The following is a 17,951-nucleotide window of genomic DNA, read 5'->3' as shown; positions in this document are numbered from 1 at the left end:
GGGGAGGGAATAGGGAGGGAGAGAGAGAGAAGGAGGGGCAGGGAGGGAGAGGTCCAAATTAAGTGATGGCTTTATTTTTTATCTCACTAAAAACAAACCTCAGAACAAGTATGAAAGCAGAATTTGCTTCTGCCACTTACCCGGCAAAGACAGTTTCAAGATATGTGGAAAAAAGCAGGTTACTGGGACTCTTATTCCTTATGAAGTAAACTTAGTAAGTCAGAGAAATTACTACCCTTTCGACTTAAATACAGCTCCATGCTGCCAATGTCTGTTTTGTTTTTTTAATTAAAATATGCATATCTTACAGAAAGTTTTTGCAGCTTTTGTTGCACACTCTCTCTTGTTTCTGCTGATTCAAAACACTCCTTAAGGTTCATTTTAATGTTGCCGAACCAGTCGTTAAAGTTCTCGCATTGATCTGCAGGAGGGGAAAGAAAACAGCTGCGTGTTTTCAGGCTGGACTTCACACCCTGGCTACAGGAGAGACGCTGGCACCTGTTTCGAACGCCCATCCTGTGTATGGCGCCACCTGCGGAAACTCAATTTTAAGAGTTAGGAAAGACTAGAGAGTAATTTGGTGAATTTTCTACACCAAATTTCCCTCCCAAGCATACAGGACCTCTGAAGACACTGGCAAGGACAGGGACCTGCACGCATGTCCCAAGGGTCACTGAATTCGAAGGACAGAGCTTCATCACAGCAATGTGTCTTCATGAAATGAAGACTCTGGGCTTGCAACACATAGGCGTTACTCGTTACGTGCCAGGCATTCGTGAGTTTTTGTTTTCCTAAAATGGATTTAAGTGGTAACCCTTCAGAGACAGTCTTTGCAAGCCACGTTAAGCCAGGGTCGGGTGAGCTTTTGTGTTCACAGTACCACACGTGCACGTCAAGATTCCCAGCAATAAAGCAAGAGAAACATCACACTCACCACTCAATAATGTAGAAAAGTGATCTTGCAAAACACTCTTTTTGGTATTAAATAAATTGCTAACACTTTCATATTGCTTTTTCAATTCAGCGAGTTCAGGAGTGAGACAACCTATTTGATTTTCAAGTATTATCATGCTGTGCTTCTGCTGCAGAATTTGCTGTTGTATCTCCTATACATATAAACAAACAACTACCATTAGTTTTTTGGTGGGGGATTGGAGGGGGGAGAAGGTGCTTGGGAAGGAACCCAGTACTGTGTGAGTGCTATACAAGCGTTCAGCACTGAGCTACGCCCCCCACCCCCACATTGAGTCTTAAAATGGGCTCAATTCACACAAAGCAGATGAGCTCTCAGTTATTTTGTAAAAGTCTAGATGTTCAATTAGATTTGCTTACTCTTTCCTAGTAAGTGTACAATACAGTGCAATTTAATATAAAAAAATTACTCTACATGAAACAATTCAAAGGTGAACACTTGGAATATACACAAACTGTCTCTGAGGTTTATGACCCAGAATTTTCCTTTCTCCGTTTTATTGACCATAAAAGGGACACAGAGCACGGGAAGACAAGAAGCAGGGCCACACCTCCAGCTTGGTGAAGATCTCCAAGCTGTCAGAAGGAGACAGGGCTTTCAAGAGAGATTCTGTCATCCCGATCTGGGTCTTGGCTTGGTCCAGATCCTCCCTCAGCTCGGCTGGGCTCTCGCTGAGTGTGCAGCAGCTGGCTTCACCAGCGACACACTTTTTCACGTGCTCCATCTTATTCAAAACAGATGACTCCATGACCTGAAATCACAAACATTAAGAATCACAGCCCCATATCTTACTCAACTAGATTTCAAGACAACTGCATTGCTAGAAAGCAAATTGTGATTGCATCAATTCAAGCTGAAATACGTTCTTCTCTAAATCACTAATGCAATCACCGGAAGGCTGCCTTCAAAGGATGGGGAAAACCCTGAAATCGACACTAGGATGAAGATAGTACAAAGCAAGTTTTATCTATCCTACTAACTACAGTGATGTTTCACAGTGCTGAGATGAAACATACAGAGAAACAGAGAAGAGCTTATAATTTATAGAAAACACTGGCACAGACTGAGTATTTTTCACGAAGTAGTGGCCCTTCATGTATAAAATGCAGGCATAAGAAGGTAAAGCAGCTTGCCAAGGTCACAAGGTCGGGAGGCAGTACAGCCACGCTGCCACCTCAAAGGTGCACTATGAACCTTGTTCCAAATGAAATCAAGACAAATCGCATCACACATCAGCAAAGCACAGGCGGGCAACCTCTCCCTTCCTCCACCCAGCAGCTGCTACACCCAGGACCCTCCGAATCACACTCTGCTTCCTACACCCAGACACTCCCAGGGAACCAGTTATGTCACATCGAAATGCATCCGCCACAGCCCCTCCAGCCAAGCCTTTACCAAGTGAAAAGCGGAAAAAAGAGAGCAAAAACGTAGTAATACGCATGCTAAATAGGAACAAATATCATCACCGATACCAGCTACTACAAAATTTGACTGGATTTAATACAGGAATCGAGCAAATAATGAACCTAATTTCACTTTATAGTTAGGATTTTGAGTGTTTAGTTTCTCAGTACTATCTGAGAAGCTGTAGAAAAGTCTCTAATTGGAACTTCAAAATAAAAATTCTCTTACCTGTAGTTCAAGCGGCTTTTCGCTACTTTGAAGCAGAAACTGTATTTCGGCCACTCTTCTAGAAAATTCTGATGTTTGCTGTTCGTGCATTTGTAACTCTTCCTAAAACACACGATTTTAAAGGAAAAAACCGTTTTTATTTTATACCCTATCTTCTGGTAGCCGTGGACTACTGCCGATCAACAGAAACTGACAGTGCCTTTCAATTCTTCCAAATCATTTGTTTTTTTTGCAGAGCCCTGGGAGTTTCAGAGCCAGCGCTGCCTGGGTCGGGCAAAGGCTATAACTCAGGGACGCGTTCTAGCTGTAAGGCAGCAGAGAGGGGCAAAACCTGTGTGGTCAGAACACCTGGCCAGTTTAACGGCACCGTAAATCTCTCAGCTGTTAATATATAAATTGTGAAAAATGCAATTTTGGCAGAATTTGTCTGAGAGCCAGACAGTTTATAATCATTGACTTCAGATTTTTAAACAATCTGCAGTTCAAGACAAATTTAAAGTCTCATGAGGATGGTTCATTTGTATTTAGGAAATCATGGTTTTACTTTATCATAATATATCCATGAAGGGCCAGGGATTTAGCTCAGTGGTTCCGCCACCTGCCTCGCAAGCACAAGGTCCTGAGTTCGATCCCCAGTACCCCCCGTCAAAAAAAATTAATATAGCCATGAAACTGGAAGTCATCACACATTTTCAAAACTTCTTCCAAATGTACAAAAAGACATAAATTAAAAATTGAATAAAATACCAAGAATCAGGGACAAAATGAGGCTTGAAGTATCAGCTTCACGTACAACACGAATATAGTTTTATAAACACTGAATTACATATAATTGGTCCATTCAACTGTTTCCTCAACTCTTCAGATAACAATTTTATATGATGCAAACTAATAATATGGAAACAAGGCAATTAGAAAGAATTCTTCTAGGATTAAGAGATATAACTCTGATTCCTTCCAAATGCTAAAACCTAAGATTGCTAGCTCTAAAAAAAAAAGCTACATAAAGATGTTGAAGATGTTGATACTCAGTGTTGGGTCTTTTGTTATCTTTTTGAGGGGCTGTTTGTTCAAAAAGAAAAGAAGGTAGTGCTCGCTCTGGCAGCACATATACTAAAAAGAAAGGAAGGTTGTTTATGCTCATGATTTTGGTAAGCGGCCAATAAACTACTGCCTCAGGGGTAGTAGCCTGTTTTGACAAATAAAGTTTTATAGCAATCCAACTACTTCCAAAGATTTTTGGAAAGCCTCTGAGTTTCATGGTACCACAGCAAGGTTTAACTAACAGTTGTGACAGAAACAAAATGCTCCATTAAGCTAAAATATTTACTATATAGTACTTTAAGAAAAGGGTAAGAGGCCGGGCATGGTAGTGCACACCTGTAATCCCAACACTCGGGAGGCTGAGGCAGGAGGATCACTGAGTTTGAGACCAGCCTGGGCTACATAGTGAGTTCGAGGACAGTCTCAACTACATAGCAAGACCCTGTCTCAAAAACAAAAAACAAAAAACCCTAAGAAAAGGTAAGAAAAGGTCTACCTACTCCTGAGGTCTAGACTACCAGCTAGGAATATTTTGTTTAAGAGTTTCTGCTAGGAGTTCTTCACTTTTCGTTTTAATATATACTCCATATCCCTTTGGAAATCTGGCAAAACTTACAGACCCTGCATAATAATATTTAAAAAATAAAACACACGTGGTGGTCTGCCTTGCAAGCACAAGGACTGGAGTTCAATCCCCGGTACCAAAAACAAAACAAAACAAAACAAAAAAACAAAAAACACACACACACACAAATTGTACACGTCTCCAAAGAAACCAATTCATTTAGGTTATACTTATCAAATAGTAAAAACAATCTGTGATATATACACTTCATGCTTCTTGATTAACATCTTAAATTACAAAATCGAGAAGTGGGTCTACTAAATCCCACACTTTCAAAGTAGTGATCAGGGTAATAGTTGTTAATAACTTAATAATACCCCCAAAACCTGCAATTTTCTTGAAAGCGAAGTTTACATATAATGCCCGTCGTACTATGCACCTTGCCTATACCACATATGAAGCACATGCTACATTCTAATTAGACATTTGTGAAAATAAAGGTATAATCTTCTCCCATTCAAGGATAATTTTATCAGAGAGCCCTCTTGAGCGTCTAAGAACCCCAGATTGATAGTATCCATTAACCAAAGATGTAGGGACAGTGAGAAGGATAGGGAAAGGGGAATGAGGGAAAAGGAAAAAAATATGAGAAAATGTAAAAATGGAATTAAAGTCTTTGAAGGTGGGGAGGGGAGGAGGGGGTGAAGGGAGGGCGGGGACAAGGGGAAAAAATGAGAATCAAGACCTGTCATGTAAAGGTACAGGAGGATCCCAGGAATGAATGTAACTGTACTGTCTACCTAGAATGTACCAATAAATTCAATTTAAATTAAAAAAAAACAGTATCCACTAACATTTTCCTGGATACCTCCAAGGGACGGATACAGTTCGGGTCCCCCTCAAGGGATTAAAAAAAGGAATGAAATACTCTATGTCTTGGTGATTTTTCTCCTTGCTCCGAGAAAGCAAACTCAGTATTAAAGCATGAGCAGGGTACAAAGCATCTGCGTGAGCTCTGCTGACTTACCCTCAGCCCCTCTTTGTCCTCCTCCGTCAGTGGGTGTGAGCCCAGTTTTTGAAGGGCCTTTTCAGTCCATTCATCAGTGAAATTTTTTAAGTTAAAAAGTTTGTCCCACAAAGCCAGAGCTCGACCGAGATTTTCGTAGTATTCCTCTGTCTTTTCATTTATCTACCAGTTTAAAAACAGAAGTAATGCACACAGTGGTGAGAAGTATGAAAACAACTGCTTCATTCAAACACTTGCTTTAAAATAAAATTTGAACTTGTCACAACTGGCTAAATAATTTGTTTTATTCATCCACAGAACATTCATTTTAATGTATTATAAAGTTTTTTCCTCTTAAAAAAGAACTAGCAATTTGCTATAGCTTATATCCAAGTGAAAACAACACTTATCCTAATACTTAAATTATAATTTTTAAAAGATGTTGCTGGGCCTGGCGGCGCACGCCTGTAATCCCAGCACTCGGGAGGCTGAGGCAGGAGGATCACTGTGAGTTCGAGACCAGTCTGGGCTACCTAGTGAGTTCCAGGTCAGTCTCAACCACATAATGGGACCCTGTTTCAAAAATCAAAAACAAAAACAAAACAACAACAAAAAAATGTTTAAAAATTCAGATGAAAATACTGTACAGATAAACTCTTATTAGTTTGTAACTGATAAAAGTATCATTACTACTCAATCAAACATGTATTAAGTAGGGCTGGGGATTTAGCTCAGTGAGTGTTGCTGCTGGCTGCCTAGCAAACACATGGTCCCAAGTTCAATCCCTGGTACCAAAAAAATGTATTAAGTATATAACTGAACTTTGATATCCTGCACAAGTGAGTAATATGTTAACTATTTTAAATAAAGAGTATATATTTTTAAATCTGGAAGAATACAGATCCACTTGTTAGTAGTACCCAATTCTAGGGTGAAATGAATTCCTAGGTTATAAACATTATTCAATACTTTTACAATGAATATAGTTTACTTTTTAATTAGATAAAAAGATACACCTCCTAAAATATCAATTTAATTATAAAATAAAATTTGTAATCAAGTAAATTATCACGTACATCAAGCCATCTATCTAAAATAACATTAGCCTCTTTTTCAAAAGGGGGCTCTTCAAAAGTTTTCATTTTATTTAGATGAAACTGTAGATTTTTACAGATCAGGTTTATCTTGTCTACTACTTCTAAGTGTTCATTGAATTCTTCTTTGACGATTTCAATCTGTAAGAAAGATATGAAAAATGTTATTTATACATTCACACAGACAAACTGGTAAGAATCACAATTTTATTTTTGGTTATTCAGCTTAAACATATTACAACAAAAAGTAATATCTTATTATATTGTTCTTTAAAGCAGGTTTTTAATTGTTCCACTTTCACAATGAAAGGTTTTTAGAATCTTAAACACTGGCTTATAATAACCTGACACTCAAATTTCCTCATGGTCTAAAACCATAATTCTGTTCCATGTAAATTAAGCAGAGTATTGCTTAGAGGAAATTTAAAGCACTAAATGCTTTCTTAGACATGGGAAAAAGTTTCAAATTAATAATCTATGCTATCAAGTCAAGGACAAAATAACCCCGAAGCAAACAGAAGGAAGGAGTAATGAAACAAAAACAGAATGAAGAGCATCAGAGAAAATCACTAAGACAAAAGCTGGTTCTTTGAAAAGATCAGTAAAATGGACAAACCTCTCGCAAGACGGGCAAAGCAAAAAAGAGAAGAAAATAACAGCAGTACTAGGAATAAAAAAGGGATATCAGTGAGATAATGAAAAGATGGAAATAAAGTGTTTGTAGATGGGGAGGGGAGGAGGGGTGAAGGGAGGGCAGGGACAAGGGGAAAAAATGAGAACCAAGACCTGTCATGTAGAGGTACAAGATCCCAACAATGAATGTAACTGTACTGTGTCCCTAAAATGTACCAATAAACTCAATTAAAGCTGGAAAAAAAAAGGGGATATCACTACAGACATCAGAAAGATGGTAAAGGAATGCTGGAAATTACTAACACACCAACTTGGGATCTCAGATGAAATGGACGGACGCTTTGACAAACACAAGTTACCACAACCCAACCGATACTAAATACATAACACGAAAGGCCCTATTAATAGTAAGGACATTTAATGTATGAAACTCTCAGGAAATCAAATCTACAGGTCCAGATGGCTCCACCAGGGAATCCAGTCAAATAACTACAAAGGAGAGGGAAGTGAGCACCTCCACGGCTGTGAGGGGTAACAGGGGGTGAAGGCGCAGGAGCCCAGTGGGAAGGTCTCCAAAAGGACAATACCTGTTCTTTATTTTGATTGCACTGATCTGAATAGCTACAATTTTATAAGACTTCACCATTGGAGAAACTCCATCAAGGGCACACAAGATCTCTTTCTATTATTTCTTACAACTGCAGGGGAATTTATAGTTACCTCAAAATTGTTTACTTTTAAAAATTGAAATTAGGTAAAATCTTTAAAAAAGAGGCCAGGCATGGTAGTGCACGCCTGTAATCCCAGCACTTGGGAGGCTGAGGCAGGAGGATCGCTGTGAGTTCGAGACCAGCCTGGGCTACATAGTGAGTTCCAGGTCAGTCTCAACTACATAGTAAGACCCTGTCTCAAAAAACCAAAAAAAAAAAATGAGTAACAATAACTAGGGGCTTTTCTGTCTTCTGGCTGGATGCTGACTGACATCCAGCAGGACTGAGATCCAAACCCAGGTCTCCCTTCTCTTGGCCCGGGACTGTGCAGTTGTGTGTAATAAATGTCTATATTCTTCAGGCAAAGAGCCTCCTGTTACACCAGCACAGGTTCCCCCCAGCTGAAGAGGAAAAAAGGGAGGAGAGGATGCTTTCAGCAGTGACAGAAACCGTGGTTTTCTTTTTAATGCATGGATGGGCAAAGTAAAGAAAACGAGCCCCATCCTGACACTTCCCAACAGCACCCTGACATGCCAGCTTCTGGTCTCTCCTCTGCCCTTCTGTCTTTCATGGAGGAGAGGGAAAATTTAGCACTATGTCCCAGATAAACATCCAGGTTTCTACAGTTTGGAAGGGCAGAAGTTCTAAGTGGTATCACATATCCAGATGGTGATACAAGCATCAAGAAGGTATGGCAACCGAATGTTTCTGAAGATGGTGCCTCAGTCATCACCAAATTAACTGGAGCTGTGTTAATAATCAGTACTAAAACTTCCTTTCCAAAGGAAGTTCGTTGTTGTTTGTTTGTCTGTTTTTCTGGTACCGGAGACCAAACACTGGATCTTGTGCTTACCAGGCAGGCACAGCGCCACTGAGCCAAATCCCCAGCCCTCCAAAGATGGTTTTAAAAACTGAACACAGAATTAAGCGCCAGTGTACTAGCACTTCACTATCTTTTACACAAAATAACATTATTATCTCAGCAAATATATCAGGGCCAATATGTTACATAATAGAGAATTCTGAATAAAGTAAGAAAATCATGGAGTGTTACACATTTCTTAAAGGTTATTTCATTAAATGCAACTATTTTATCACATCTGTTTATGTATTTATTGATTTACTTATCCTCCTGGGAATCAAACCCAGGGCCTCTGCATGCTAGACAAGACAAGCACTCTACCACTGAGCTACACCACCAGTTCTTTTTAATTTTGAAGATTTGTACCCAAGCCTTTACAACTTGGTCAAGAGTGCAGGCAAAGGTAATCGATTTTTTATTTCTGCTCTATTTGTATTTCCAATATGCTTTCCAAGCAACAGCTTTGTGCAATGTTGGAATCATAACATTGTGATCAGATCTTCCTGGGTAAAAATGACGATTCTGCCTGTTATTAGCCATGTAATCTCGTGGAAAAGGTAAAAACTCCTCTCCTCTTTTTCCTTCTAAGGAACCATCCAAATCCCCAAATACAAACTGGACCACACGTACGAGTAAGTAGGATCATGTTTTAAAAAAAAATCAGTACGTGGTTACTGTCTCTTTCTCCTGCATTTTTATGCTCTGAGTAGCCAGCCCCTTCTTGAGCCTGGCATTCAGAATGCCTACAGCCCCTCTCCCGTTCACGAATGCTGAGGAACACAGCCTAACAAGACCGAGCCCTCCACACCAGAAGTTACCACTAGCCACCCCTCCCCGCGGTCAGCAGCATTTTGGTAGTACTAGTAGCAGACGTAGTAATTACTTAAAACCTCAGGCCCACATGGTAATCCTATTTGGATTCAGTTTTTTGACGTTTTTTTTTTTTGGTACTGGGGATTGAATTTGGGTCCTTGAGCTTGCAAGGCAGGCAGCGGAACCACCGAACTAAATCCCCAGCCCTGGATTCAGTTTTTATGGCTTCCTGGTTCTTTGGTTTCTGAGGTAAGTCATTTAGTGGAGAGGAGGGGATATGGTGAGTTAGAACAGGGAAGGAAAAAGGAAACTAATAAATTTGTAAAGGACTGCAATGAACATCTTTTGGTATTATGAGTTTCTCGTATTTAAGGCTATATCTTTAGGATCAATTTCTAGAAGTGAAAGATGTGGTCAAATAGAAAGATTTTCAAAGTTCCTAAAAAATATTGTCAATGTTTCCTTACTTCCTTCTTCTGTTCTTTCCTGCCTTTTATTTTTCTTTCTTTTTTCCCCCTTCATTTCTTTTCAGTGTTGGAGATGGAATCAAAGCCCAGGCCTCACACATGCTATGCCAATGCTCTCCCTCTGATCTATACCCCCAGCCCTGAGTACTTAATTGTCACAGTGTTTTCTAAAAGCACAGTATGATAAACTCATTAGGAAAGTGGCATCATATTGTGGACTGTCAAAGGATATGATAATCTGAAAAGTCAAAAAAAAAAATATATATACACACACACACACACACACATACACACACACACACATAGCTGAGTAGTTTGGCTGTCCTCTGATTACTAAGGAGGTTGAATTATGTCTCTTTGTCTCTTTTTACATTAACAATTCTCAGTGTATTTTCTACTTCACGTTAAGATCACAGTGGTTTTTCTCATGATTTCTGTGAGATTTCTATGTTACGATAAACCTTATGCTACAGGACCGATTAAAAATATTCTACTCGACAGCACTGTATAAAGTAGTAAAATATTGAAACTTATTATAAATAATTCCTGTAAATGGGACATGAACTGTTCTTACTAAACACTAAATAACTATGAATACTATACATAGGGTTAATTTATCAAAATCCCCCAGTCTTTGATTTATCTGTAGCTAAAATTAATGTTGAAGCAAGAAGCCACAGTCTTGATGTTATCCAAGAGGGAACTGCAGCAGGCTGGAAGCAACACCCTTGTGGCACAGCCCATGCTGGGCATGCGGGAAGCCCCGGGTTCCATCCTCAAAACAATCCCAGGGTTCAGCGGAAACTAAGGTTATCAGTGGTTCTCGGTCAGTGGCAAAGAATGGGAGGAGCTGTTGTTACTTTTTGCTCAAAACAATGGTAACTGAACGGTGGGCAAATATTTAAGTGCCAGTGTCCACATTTTTAATTTTATAATCTGTATTTGGTAATCATTCTATATTTTTTAATCACAACATTGGGTTTATATCCAAATCTATCTATTTACTGAATAAAAGAATAAAGAATTCAGAAGATTAGAAGGTTCATTTAGCAGTTATCTAAGAAGAACTACAGACTTACAGCCTTCAGACTATATATATGTATCCGTGTGTGTGTGTTTCAGAGACTACACAGTGGCACGCAGCAAGTTTGAGTAAAATCTGAAAAAAATCTGATATTGCATATTTTATTGGCTGTGTAAATGATTTATCGAGAGAGGAGGCTTTGCAGTTCTGGGGTGATAGAGGTGTGGGGTCGTGTGCCTGAGAAGAGCTGCAGACCAGTCATACATAGGGTCTTACAATTAATAACATAATGTAATTGTTGACTATTTTAGAAATTGAGCTGCATCTTATAATTGTTAGAATCTAAGATTTAAGGGAATACAGTACATTTGCCATTGGAGGTTGACTCTGCTCTCGAGGGTGACAAAGAATCAAGGTGCCTAGGGCCTCACCAAGCTTCTTGTACTCAGTCCCCTAGCGCACAGCACTTATTGTCCAGCTTGGGAAGGTTCTTAAGGTATTTCTCCCTGAAGTCTGTGGATTAATAATTAGGACTAACATTATATAAAATTCTTTTCTTTCACATAGGTATAAACATGTAGAAAATATTTACAATGTTAAAGGGATAACCTAGAATTTAAAACTATACATATTTATCACTCCAATACTCAGCAGTTACGATTATAAAACATTTAGTGGAAAGAGTTAATTTTTGTTTTCTGTTTTTCCACTAATGCATTAAAAAATACCACCTAGTCTTCACATTTAACATGATGGGTAGAACATGAATTTGTGTGTTCTTTCGCCCAAATGCTACAACATCAGGAGAGAATCACATGGTGCAAATCCACAAGGACAGAGACTGCTGAGGATAAGAACATCCTGGAGAGGGACGTGAAGGTGGAGAGCCCACAAGCTGAAGAACCATGCTACCTGGCTTAATAAAGCAGAGAAAGTCAAACACTCGATCAAGAAGAAAGGGGCTTGGGAGGGAGGTGAAAAGAAAAGCCAGTAAAAAGTCCATTTATGTCATGGAATTTTTAAAATAGTCTAGAAAATGTCTTGAGAAACCCAGGAAAGCATAAATAGTCATGAACAGGAAAACAAGATACCATTTTTTAAGGACAACATTTTAGACTCTTGGGTCCTCTCTCCATACACCCTGGCAGAGGATGAAAGGTTGGCTTTCTGGAGAAGCTTAGGGTTGGGCTCCTGTCATGACAGCCACAGAGGAGCTAGAGAAGGAACAAAGGTCAAGTCCTGGGCCTAGACTGCCCTTAGGGAAAATCACCCCCAGAGGGGCTGACTGGTGATGGGAGGGAGGGGTATCAGTTGTACATATGCCCTACCCCGAAGGCCCATTTACAGTTACAGTGACCAAGGACTCAGGGCACACGAGCAGAGCTGCAGATCAGCACACGAGGGGTGAGGCACTGGCTAACACTCAAAGACGCTGATTCAGCCCCACGGCTGAACCTAGGTACTTCTACAAGGTGCTTGACAAAGGCTGGAGATGCTGGATTCTCCAAGAATCAAGGGAACCAGAACTCCATGAACCCATTGGACCAAGGACAGAATGGTGAGAACCTTAGTTCCCGAGGCCAGCAAACCCCAAAAATTACCTTCGCTGGAGGGAAACAGGTTGCATCTGAGCAACTCCAGCTGGCTGTCTGCTCATGATCCCATGACCCTTTCGATTCAGTCTAACGGGAAACCAGTTACACAGTCAACGCCTATACCACCAGTGTCCATAAAGAGGCTCTCCAGATTGCTCAGCAGGTGGAACTGAATCTCAGGAGGGTCCCAGGCAAAAACTGTTCGTGACACTGCATGTCACTTGAGCCTGTTAACAGTTCTAAGTATACTACATTATTTGTGCAAATCCAGGCTATTTATACTTCTCCTAAGTTGTGCTCAGCAACTAGGAAGTTTAATAATTGCTTTCTATATCCAAGTGTATCAAGCAGGGCACATTTTACACATGCTTGTGGCACTAACAGCACTCCAGTTTAACACTTATAACCCCAGGAAGAGCAAATTTCTGATGTACAATATAGTGTGACATATTTTTTACAAACTCTTCCATTCTTCTGTAGTTGATGTCTACTGTACGTAAAAACTTAGAAAAGAATGACATCTAGTGTTCAAAAAATGTTATGCTTCTGAGACTATGGAGTCATAATTGGTGAGGCTGTGAACAGAGACGGAGCAACGTAGAGATTAAGCTCATCGACCTTCACAGAAGCAAGAGGTTGAAACCTAACCTTGGCCTTGTGCATTAACAACAGAGGGGATTTTCCTGCCAGCTTCGCTCTTTGAAACCTGCAGGGGACCCTCGAGTTCTATCAGGCAGCAGGTGGAGTAAGGGCTGGACAGCCTCACAGAAGCAGCTGCTGAGGGTGACTGTAGCCCTCAGTGGGACAACGGCCCCATTACTGAACCTCAAACAGAAGCTACCCGCCAGCAACAAGTGCCTGCTCTTTTCCAAGCTCTGGTGTTAAACCCATTGCATTCTGCGATACCTGGTAAAATAGTCACCACCGGTAACTTCGCTGCATCCAGATTTCAAGTATGACTTCATTTATCTGGATGTCGTGGTGCCATCTTGTTATCCCAGCACCGGGAGGCTAAGGCAAGAGGACTGCAAGTTTGAGAGCAGCCTGGGCAATACATACAGACAGAGAGTTCCAGGCCAGCCTAGACTACACAACAACACTCTGTCTCAAAAACACAACAAAACAGAAAACCGATTTCGTTTCTGCTCCTATGATCTTCTTCACGGGCAGGCTCAACTTCGAGGTCACGGCACAGACCCGCTTCGGGGTGCACTCACCTCCGCCATCCTCTTCCTCAGGTTCTCCTTGCCCACGTATGAAGCCTGCTGAGAGATAACACTCTCTTCTTTTTGAATCAAATTTGTCAAGACACTTTTAAAATTCTGATACTGCTTCAAAAGCTCCAGAACTCTTCCACACTGTTCAAGACTGTGGAGAAAAGAAAGTAAAATAGCTGATCAACTGCAACTATCTAAATCATTCTTTCTCTTTATAAAAACAATTAACAACTAACAAGTTTTGGGGTTTTTGTTGTTGTTTTTTGGTGCTGGGCATCACTGAGCTAAATCCCCAGCTGACTAACAAGTTTAAAAAGGAGTTTGCCTCTCAGGATGGTTTATAATACTGATTCACCAATATAACCTATAAATGATGACACACGTTTTTATCTGCTAAACAGATAGTGACATCATCCCTGAATTGGTACTGTCACCAGATCAATATTTAAAAACTGACAGATGGACGTTCTAGAGGGAAACACAGGATACATAATCCCGCAGATCAGCATCTCAATTTCATTGTTAACCAGAAGACATTTGGAAAAGAGAGACAAGCTAGCATTACTCTTGGCGCTTACATCAAATTCATGAGCAAGCCACAGGTCACCTACGGGAATGTCTATTCAGCTCACTGTAGGTTCACCCTTTTAAGAAAGTAAATCAGTGCAGAGAATGCAGCAGCTGGACCCCTGGTGTCTAGTGTGGCCAGGGACTACTCAGTCGACGACTTTGGAGAACAGACTTCAGATTCTTGCCCTCAAGCCCCTGCTGTGCAGTGAGTCAGAGGGTAGAGCGGGCTGCGGCCTGACTTCCATGCATGAGGGTGCCAGGGGTGCCCAAAGGAGGGGCACACACACAGGATCCTGCAGAGAGGACCACCAGGGAGCTGCAGAGCTAAGAGAAGCCCCCAGCAAGGCTGAAGCCCCCAGGACTTCCCACAGCAATAGGTTAAACCTGCAGCTTCCTCCCAGAGAAAGAGGGCATGCGCTCTGTGACACACAGGTGACACCGCCCTGAGCTGCAGGACCGTGTGGCAAAGGCCCTGGCACTGAGCACCAGTGTATTTTCAACATGAACTTTTCCAGACGTTAACTACGTTCAGACCATGTTTCAGATTCAGGGGGGATTTCTTTCCCCTTACCACTCAGTGACAGCAGTCTTTGTGCTCTCCCACAAGAGCACAGTATTTTGGCACTGTTCATTCAGAGTTTTTTCTCTGCCATCTTTGAATTGTGGAAGAGAATTTGCCATTTCTTGTAAGTGTTTTTTCTCTTCTTCATATCCATCAAGATCCTTCTCCAGTCTGATTAAGGATTTTTTCCTGGATTATGGACGAGAAAAGCCTCTTAGCCAGTTGTTAACCAGTGTGATTCCATACACATTACATCATCTGGGGGAATGGGCTAACTTTCATGTATCCGTGAGGTTAATGATGAAGTTACACATTCCTGTCACAGAGTCAAGGAGGCTCTGCATTTCCAGGGTACTAATTTGCTGTTTTAAAGAAATACATAAAACCATTAGAAGAGACATTTTTCTTTCATATTTTTTTCTTTTTCTTTTTGGTACTGGGAATCAAACTCAGGACCTCGTGCTTGCGAGGCAGGCAGTGGCACCACTGAGCTAAATCCCCAGCCCTTTCTTTCATGTTTCTAAAGGTGTGTCTATGCACCCGAGAGGAAGAGAGTAGGTGTGGGTATTCGGGGAGGAGACAGGAGGTGGATGACAATTCCCAAGGTAGGGGGAGGGGCCAGGAACAGCGGAAAGGGAATCTTCACTTCCACCCTGTGTACAGAAAGTTTCCCTAAATCCAGGGCCTTCTCAGTAAACTACATCCTCAGTCCTTTCTTAAATGTTGAAACAGGGTCTTGCTAAGTTACTAAGTTGTCCAGGCTAGATTTGAACTTGTGATCCTCCTGTCTCAGCCTCCCAGATTAACTAGAACTACAAATGTGTGCTACTGTGCTCACTTAATTAAGGGTTTGAACCTACAAATGAACCCTGGTGGTATCACCTCAGCTCACCTACGGTTGGTTGACAGCTTACTGCCTCGACTTCCTCCTCTCCAATCTCCTCGTGAATCCACTCCTACACTTTCACCTCCACCACAACTACTGCCAGGATCTCCACTGACTAAGCCAAGCCTAGTGGCATACACCTGTGACCCCAGCACTCTGGAAGGCTGAGGCAGGAGGATCACAAGTTCAAGGCCAGCCTGGGCAACCCTGTCTCAAAATAAATCATGAAAAGGGGCTGAAGGGTGTGGCTCAGTGTGAAGGCCCTGGGTTCAGGACCCAACAGTGTGGGTGGAACAGGGGTCTTCAGTCACCCCACAGTGGGAAATCCAAGCTGCGCCCTCCTCATCTCCCCACACCCACCAACAGCACGTCACACAGCTGCCCACGTCCTCCTTACTGAAGTTGGCTCCTACGTCACACAGCTGCCCACGTCCTCCTTACTGAAGTTGGCTCCCTGACTCGAGACTCTCCTCCCGGCCCCCGCCAGTCCTTCTTCGGCCGGCTCCTCCACATCGGCCTGCTCTCAGTGCCCTGAACACACTCGTCTGCCCACACTGCCGCCCTCAGCAACCTCCCTCCCCCGACACTCTGACACGCACGCCTCTCACCCAGACGTCTCTCCCGCCACCATCTCCTTCTGAGAGTCCTGGCCAGGTCACCGTCTGAACGTCCCAGAAGGACTTCAAACTGAGCATTTCTAAAGCTGAGCACGGCTCATCTCTCATTTCACGCCCGACAGCACTGTGCTTTCTCATCTGCGAAGGTGAGCCGGTCTTCCGGCTGCTGGGGTCAAACCTTGGAACCACTCTTGACTCTAACCTTTCTCTATACGCCATGTCCGACGTGCCAACAAGCCTTGAGGACCCTACCCGGACCTCAGCACTTTCCGCCAACTCCCGCCCGTCCATGCTTCTGTGATCTCATCTGCGGATGGCGTCTTCTCAGCTCCTACATCCAGTCTCAACACAACAGCTGGAGAAAGCCAGTTACTGCCCGAACGCGATCGCGTCTCTCTGCTCAGAGCCTCCGCTCTCACCTCATGTCACTCAGACGGCCCAGGTCATCCTGGGACCTCCACACCCTGCATGGGCCCAGCCCCACCCCACCCACGACGTCTCGGGCCCTTTCGTACCCCTGGCCCTCGTGGCTGGGCCTTCTCCTCCAACGCCTGGCCCGTCAGCAGCACCCAGGCCCGCAAGGCTCTGCATCCAGATGGTCACGCGGTTTGCCCTGCGTCTGCCTGGACTCAAAGGCCACCTCTCAGGGTAGCCTTCCTCACACCTCTGCCGAGTCGCAACCTCCGCTCCATTCCCCACAGGCTTCACCACCTCCAAAGGAAACCCCTCCCTCTTCTCAGGAGATACCGTGCTCCACAAGGGGCGAGCATTTCTGTGTTAACTGCTGCATCCCCAGTACCTACGGCAGTGCTTGGCACAGAGTATATATCTGTTTAATAGCTACCTTAATAAAGTAATTTATAATGTATAAACATGGTTTTCTCACTCAGATGTACTTAGGATTTATACATCTAGAATGAAAATGTATTAAAGGAACAAGTACACTGATAATCAGTTCAGCGCCTCCCTGTGAACTGGGCCCTCTAGTGTCCTGGGGCCTGAGGGCAGAGGAAATTGGAGAAGGGTGCACTTAGCTACCTCGGTGTCCTGGTCAGCTCAAGACCCTCAAGAAACCACTGAGCCTGCGTGGTCAGAGACACGGAGTGAGAGAGACGTAGCGGGAAGAGGAAAGTTCCACAAAGGGGACTCTTGTCAAACATTTCCACTTCCAGGACCCAGAGGACACGCTCTGAATGCCGGAATGAAAACAGCAGGTCCGTACATGGGAGGCTGCCAGCCCAGTCTACGCCAATTCTGCTCAGTCTCCACAATCAGTATTTAACTTGCCTCTTGAATTCAGCCCCATATCCTCCCACTCAGCACCACCCTAACCCTCCCGGGAGAAGAGGAGGAGACCAGGTAACGTGGCAGCTGCAGGAACAAGATGTGCGTGCATCCTCTTCCAGCAGTCCCTGTCATGTCAAACTGTGCTGTTTGCCCATCTCCCACCCTTAAAAGACTCTGCAAGACGCACAACGGCTGGATTTTGAAGTAACTTGTGGCCTTTCCACAAACCTCACTTCGCCGTGAGAAGGCACACGTCTAATATTTTGGAGAGGCCCTGTGTCAGTAAGGGTGGAAGCTTGTTTGAAAGTCTACTGAGATGAATGTGGAGACCTGAATAGGGAGGGGCCGGACACACAGGAGTGCCTGTTTCACAGAAGAGACAGATGGAAAGACG

At 42.7% G+C, this 17,951-nt stretch overlaps 1 protein-coding gene across 5 annotated transcripts in view; it reads right to left on the bottom strand.

Annotated features, from left to right (window-relative positions):
• Positions 1–17,951, bottom strand: part of Syne2 (spectrin repeat containing nuclear envelope protein 2) — a 310,603-nt gene that overhangs the window by 168,343 nt on the left and 124,309 nt on the right. For all 5 annotated transcript variants that reach the window (XM_010602996.3, XM_010602997.2, XM_010602995.1 and 2 more), the window contains 8 exons: positions 14,777–14,956; positions 13,636–13,786; positions 6,297–6,455; positions 5,242–5,403; positions 2,606–2,707; positions 1,524–1,724; positions 935–1,106; positions 309–421 (listed from right to left, as the gene is read on the bottom strand). In XM_010602996.3, the coding sequence (XP_010601298.1) occupies positions 309–421; positions 935–1,106; positions 1,524–1,724; positions 2,606–2,707; positions 5,242–5,403; positions 6,297–6,455; positions 13,636–13,786; positions 14,777–14,956 (1,240 nt within the window). The remainder of the gene's footprint in view (positions 1–308; positions 422–934; positions 1,107–1,523; positions 1,725–2,605; positions 2,708–5,241; positions 5,404–6,296; positions 6,456–13,635; positions 13,787–14,776; positions 14,957–17,951) is intronic.

The sequence above is a fragment of the Fukomys damarensis genome, unplaced genomic scaffold, assembly GCF_012274545.1.
Source record: "Fukomys damarensis isolate Sample0158 unplaced genomic scaffold, DMR_v1.0_HiC HiC_scaffold_21, whole genome shotgun sequence".
Classification (NCBI taxonomy): Eukaryota; Metazoa; Chordata; class Mammalia; order Rodentia; family Bathyergidae; genus Fukomys; species Fukomys damarensis.
This window is presented reverse-complemented; position numbering and strand designations above follow the sequence as displayed.